The sequence below is a fragment of the Lactuca virosa genome, chromosome 9 (assembly GCF_052849685.1).
Source record: "Lactuca virosa cultivar CGN04683 chromosome 9, Lactuca_virosa_CGN04683_v6, whole genome shotgun sequence".
NCBI lineage: Eukaryota > Viridiplantae > Streptophyta > Magnoliopsida > Asterales > Asteraceae > Lactuca > Lactuca virosa.
The window spans coordinates 64,137,943-64,144,354 of NC_136434.1; the positions used below are offsets into that span (position 1 = coordinate 64,137,943).

The following is a 6,412-nucleotide window of genomic DNA, read 5'->3' on the forward strand; positions in this document are numbered from 1 at the left end:
CAAATTAAACTAGTATGACCCGTGAACCGGATTCTGACCCACAAACTTCATTCTGCCCATGAACCCAATTTTGACCCACGAACTTTTATAATTAAACGGATGAGACATGCTAGTCATGTCCATGTTTGGTATATCTAGATTAATTTAGATTGAACTGACAAAATTATTTAATTATATGGGTTATGTCTAGGTTAAGCTTTGTGAACCGCAAACCCGTCAATCCGAACACAACACACTTACCGTCCTAATCTCCCTATCTAATAAAAGAATATGTTGATTCTCCTTTTGACATGTGTCACTCTATTATGCTTTATAATTAATTTCATGCCACTTGTCAAATTTATTGATTTTCCATTTTAAATTTCAAAATTTAAATTTCTCACTCTAATTATATTATATTAATAACATTAGAATAAAATTAAAATAAAGTTAATACAAATTATAAGGTGATATAATTTCACGTATTTATTTAAATCAAGGATTATAATTTTATATAACTAAAAAATATCTTAATTAATAATTTATTTAAGATAATTGATTAATAATTTTAAGTTTTTATTATAAAGATTTATTTAATTTTGTAACCGTTGTTCCCACAGGTTATAAACTAGTTAATAAATAAGATATTACGCTTTTAGAGAGAGAGAGAGAGAGAGAGAGAGAGAGAGAGAGAGAGAGAGAGAGAGAGAGAGAGAGAGAGAGAGAGAGAGAGAGATGTCTATATTCATGGTATTATTTATTTACGATTTTCGACTGTAATACATTTATCAAAGTAAGACAAATCTTGTTATAGAAAACTAGATAAGATAGAAGAATAATCGTTATAATTCCGTTTATTATAATAATGGTAAAGCTTAAATCAGTCTTTTTATGAGAGGGGAACTTTGCTTTGCTTCACATGCATTCCACTTTCACATACAAAACTAACAACTACAAGAAAAGCACAAAAGCCCCACTTCACACTACTTATTTAGTCCTCTTCTTATAAACCACATATCACCACTACTTGCCTAAGCAGTATGCACACCAACTTTCAAGATCAAACCCACATGAAAAACAATACCATATAATTAACCATTTCTTGAACCCTATATACTTTCACAAATCTTCAGACACCGTAGAGAACCATGAGGGCTGGAGGCTACACAATCCAACACACACTAACACCCGCAGCCGCTACTGTTGTAAAACAAGCTCTTGGCCTTGCTAGACGAAGAGGCCATGCTCAGGTCACCCCTCTCCATGTTGCTAGCGCGATGCTGGCATCACCAACAAGCCTCCTCAGGAAGGCTTGTTTGCAACCCAACTCTCACCCTCTTCATTGCAAAGCTCTCGAGCTTTGCTTCAATGTTGCCTTGAATCGCCTCCCTACTTCTCAGTCTAGCCCTATCATGATAAACCCTACTCAATCTCACCACCCTTCTCTTTCTAACGCGTTGGTGGCAGCCTTCAAGCGTGCACAGGCTCACCAACGCCGTGGTTCTATTGAAAACCAACAACAACCCATTTTAGCTCTTAAAGTAGAGATAGAACAACTCATTATATCCATCTTGGATGATCCTAGTGTGAGTAGAGTCATGCGAGAAGCCGGTTTTTCTAGCACCCAAGTCAAAAGCAACATTGAGCAAATGGAGATATCTATTTCTTCCCCTAATCCCGTTAGTTTTTCTCAATCAAAAGAGAACATCAAGCCCAAATCTTTAGCCAAAGTCCAAGATGAAGATGTGATGAGTGCTATACAAATGATGACGAATAGAAAGAGAAAGAATATTGTTGTTATAAGAGAGTGCCTAGCTAGTGCTGATGCTATAGTTAGAGGAGTTATAGACAAATTCGAAACCGAAAACAATATCAATTTGAGGTTCATGCAATTTGTAAGCCTTCCTTTACACTCACTTAATCATCTTTCAAGGGAAGATATTGAAGATAAAGTTAGAGAACTTAGGTGTCTCGTAAAAAGCTTCGTAGGTAGAGGAGTAATTCTTTACTTAGGTGATCTCCAATGGGTTTCGGATTACTGGTCAAACCACAGCGAGCGGAAGCTAAACCGAAGCTACTACTACTCTGCAATGGAGCATATGATCATGGAGCTTAGTGGACTCATGTTTGGTGTTGATAGTGGGAAGTTGTGGTTGATGGGGATTGCTAATTCTCAAACATACATGAGGTGCAAAACAGGTCACCCTTCACTCGAAACACTATGGGATCTTTGTCCGTTTACACTTCCTGTTGCTAGCTTGGACCTCACCCTCAATCTTGAAAGGTAACAACTTCTACTTTCTTTTTTGTTCTATTGCACTAAAGATTAGCTTTTTCATGTTAAAAACTGATCTCTGAAGTGGGTTTTCTTTTATCAGCAATAAAGATTCAGGAAATGAGATGAAAATGCTCACATGTTGTGGTGAGTGTTCAGTTAACTTTTCGCGAGAGGCTGCTCGAACCATAAGTAGCTATAGTCGCACCAATCATGTATCCATGACTACTACTACAACTGGATCCACTTTGCCTTCATGGCTCCAGCAATACAAAGAAGAGAACTCAAGACAGACCACCAATGATGAGGTTAGGTTCTTGTTGCATATATAAATCTAAATGCTTAAAAACCCTAATATCATTACAGTGATCTAAAACGATACGATAAATGTTGCAGGGTTGTGAAAAAGTTGCGAATCTTTGCAAGAAATGGAACTCAATATGTAGTTCACTTCACAAACAGCCCATGGCTTCTTCACCAAATTTGCACCCACACCATCTCACATGGCCCGTGATTTTTGAAACCAACAGATCCCCGAAAGAACACCAGTTCTTCAACGGTGTTGATCAATGTTTCGAGGAGCCCAATCCGAAAACATTCATGCCTGAACTCTTATCGAATCCAAATTCCAGTCCAAATTCGGCTTCATGTAGTGAAGCTAGTGAAGATGACGATCATGGTGATCAATACTACTTGCACAAGTTCAAAGAAGTGAATTCTGAGAATTTAAACATTCTAAGCAGTGCAATGGAAAGAGTTGTACCATGGCAAAGAGAGGTGATTCCCGAAATAGCAAGTACAGTACTTCAATGCAGGTCAGGTGGAATGGAAAGAGAAGGAAAAGAAGAAACATGGTTATCTTTCTTGGGTGCTGACAACCATGGGAAAGATAAGATTTCAAGAGAGTTAGCCAAGATTGTATTTGGATCAAGAAACAACATCGTTCACATTGGCATTAGTAGGTTCTCAGCAACACGAGCCGATTCCACAGATGACGATCAAGAATTCATTAGCAACAAAAGGGCGAGAGATGAACATGGCCAAAGTTATCTCGAAAGATTTGCTGAAGCTGTACAAGAAAAGGCGAACCGTGTGTTCTATATGGAAGATGTAGAGCAGGTTGATTACCATTCGCAAATAGGCATCAAGAAAGCAATCAAGACTGGCGTAATCACACTAAACGGTGACCAAACAGTTCCTCTCAAAGACGCCATTGTCATTTTCAGCTGTGAAAATTTCAATTCAATTTCACGAGCATGTTCTCCTAGCCTAAAGCGAAAATACAGTGACAACGATCAAGAAGAAACCATTGAGGACTTTGGAAAGGATGCCACCATTAGTTTGGACTTGAATGTTGCTACAGAAGATCATAAAAGATCAAATGAACATGGCTCAGTTTCTGATATTGGGATTTTGGATTTAGTTGATAAGCAAGTACTTTTTAAACTCCAGATGTTGTAATAAGTTTTTTTTTTTTTTTTTTTTTTTTTTTTTTTTTTGTAAATTAGGGGTGTAGCTTGAAATGGGGTTAAGTTTCTAGATTTCGTGATAGAAATGTGAGTTTTTTTATTAGTGTATACTAACCACTGTTTTTAATCTTGTTTCTTGATACATTTGGTAATATTTATGTTCATGATGCTTCATTCTTGACGTTAATTTTACATAAAAAAATATTATCATATTTAAAAAAAAAATCACAGAAAGCACTAATTAAGCTTGGATAATTAAGATTATACGTTTGCATGGTCTGCAATTAAAAAAAAGGAAAAGATTTTCATGTATTCATGTAATATAATTAATAAAACTATATTATAAACTCTATTACAAACAAAAATATATGTGAGAACTAGACGAATTCCCGCGCCTTCCGCGTCGCAGGTTAAAAATAGATTATTAAAATATTGAAAAATATATGTTTAAAATGGTTATTTATTGACATTAACTTTGACATAATATTTTTACGCTAAATTATATATATTTTATCTCAACTATTTTGAACAATATTATTCATTGACATCAACCCACCTTCCTCATTAATAGAATTAAATATAATCACATATTTAGTATTATTTATAAAAAATATTATGATTGATTAATTTAAATTTTTTACTTATGTGATTATTTTCTAATTTCAATAATGATGATCATTTAGAATACAATTTATTTTTAGTTAATGTTACATAATTTTTAATTTGATGTTATTATCATTTAAAATTATTGTTTACTAATTTAAACCACTTATTATTATTAATAATTTAAAGAAGACTTTTAAGAAAAACTAAATATTATTACTCAAATATGAAACATATACTAAATAATAAAGTGATAAGATTAACAATTTACATTTCAAAATAGACTTTCATGGATAATATAAAATATCCATGATTTTTCTAATTTACCATTTATTATTATTATTATTAAGTGAAAGAAAACTTTTAAAAATCACATACTATTATAATTAAAATATTAAACATATACTAAAATATAAAGTGATAAGATAGACAATTTGCATTTTAAAAGAGACTTACATGGATAATATGACATATCCATGATTTTTAATTAATTATTTCTTTAAAGCAACACAAATATACAAATATATATATATATATATATATATATATATATATATACAATATCTAATTAAATACTATTTATATCACATTCCATAACATATGATCGATAATATGAATCTAATCTAATTTATATTTAAATTTCAACCACAACATACAATGATTGTCTTAAAAGAATACTTAAACCATGAAATATATATATATATATATATATATATATATATATATATATATATATATATATAAGGATTAGTATATAACAAACTTACAAATTAAAAACTTTAACATAATAACATGGCTCGAAAATAGTCCAAAGCCCTCAAACCAACACAAAAACCTTTAAACTTGTTTTCTTTGTAAATTTTGTATGTGATTTGTATTTGTGTTTCTACTCAAACAGATTGACCTTTTTATAGTAGACTATCAATTAATTGTTTATTAAACATATTATATAAGTTATAAAACCTTTGAATAGTTAATCATTATTAATAGACTTTTGAGTGATATTCATTTAAATAGGAGGTTTCAAATGAATATGGTTTGAGTAAAAATATAAGTTGAATAGCCTTGGGAGTTTCAAATGCATGAGATTCAAGGAAAAATGCTAGCTTTATAAGATATATAGATTAAAACTCATGGATACGATCAATTACAACTTAGATATCGCGGTTTCCGAAAAAATAGTGGCAAATCTCTCCTTTTTCTTTTCTTTACCTGGAAAATAAAATTGCATTAGAAAGGAATATAAAAAGAAGGTTCACTTGTATTTGATCACAAGAATGCTTCAAGTGGTGTTGGGTAAAACATGAAATTTTTTCACAGGACTAGTGTTTCAGTTTTATATACCCTATTAATTTTACAAAGATAATGTTTAATGGTTATAAATTTATAGTTTATTTAATTTATGCAAATAAAAAATTTATATTTTGTTTGTTAATAAACTGAATTAAACATGTCAATTTAAAAATGCAAAAAGGAGGTTTATTCAAATGGTTGAATTTAGTTAGGTACAATGGAAAATCTTTAGTTTGAATTAGAGAGAGCAACCCTGATATTAAAAAATGAAATATCAGCGATCGTTTGTCATTCGCGATGGATATCAGAAACGGACCTCCTTGATGAATCTAGTGAAATAATTGGCGACATAACTGTTCAAACTTAGCGACAATCTTAGCCACGTCTGAAAGCAAATACTAATACGTATTTGACACTAAAACACTGATAATGACAAAATTGCAACCGGATAGTGACGGTCTGTACCATCCCTAATTTGTCGCTGACTATGCCATTGCATGCCTTCTGAGAGAAGTTTATTGACAAAAATTCAGCCGCTAACTCCCTTAGGTAAGTTGTAAGCACTAAAATCCCTAACTTGAAAGTTGAAACCCAAATTATAACATGTTTAAACAACAAAAAATTAAGTGTCAACATATTTATATATGTTAAGTACAAAAAATCAAATATATAGGGTATATCCAAAACAACCAAAGATTAGATAATCATACAAGATTGCAATTGTTTAACTTGTCCCATGGCTGTGTGGGTTTGTTGATCCAAATGGCATCCTATTTTCTTTTTTTAATTTATT

General features: G+C 31.9%; 1 protein-coding gene across 1 annotated transcript; it reads left to right on the forward strand.

The window, feature by feature from the left end:
• Positions 1-927: 927 nt before the first annotated feature.
• LOC145138093 (protein SMAX1-LIKE 3-like) lies at positions 928-3,890 on the forward strand. The gene is made up of 3 exons (XM_079072241.1): positions 928-2,263; positions 2,358-2,562; positions 2,651-3,890. The coding sequence occupies exons 1-3, from the start codon at positions 1,128-1,130 to the stop codon at positions 3,713-3,715; spliced, it is 2,406 nt and encodes an 801-aa protein (XP_078928367.1). The 5' UTR covers positions 928-1,127; the 3' UTR covers positions 3,716-3,890.
• Positions 3,891-6,412: the final 2,522 nt, after the last annotated feature.

Coding starts and splice junctions, on each gene's coding strand:
- LOC145138093 (XM_079072241.1), top strand. CDS start 1,128: ATGAGGGCTGGAGGCTACACAATCCAACACACACTAACACCCGCAGCC. Junction 2,264..2,357: donor CTCACCCTCAATCTTGAAAG/GTAACAACTTCT, acceptor TTCTTTTATCAG/CAATAAAGATTCAGGAAATG. Junction 2,563..2,650: donor GACAGACCACCAATGATGAG/GTTAGGTTCTTG, acceptor TAAATGTTGCAG/GGTTGTGAAAAAGTTGCGAA.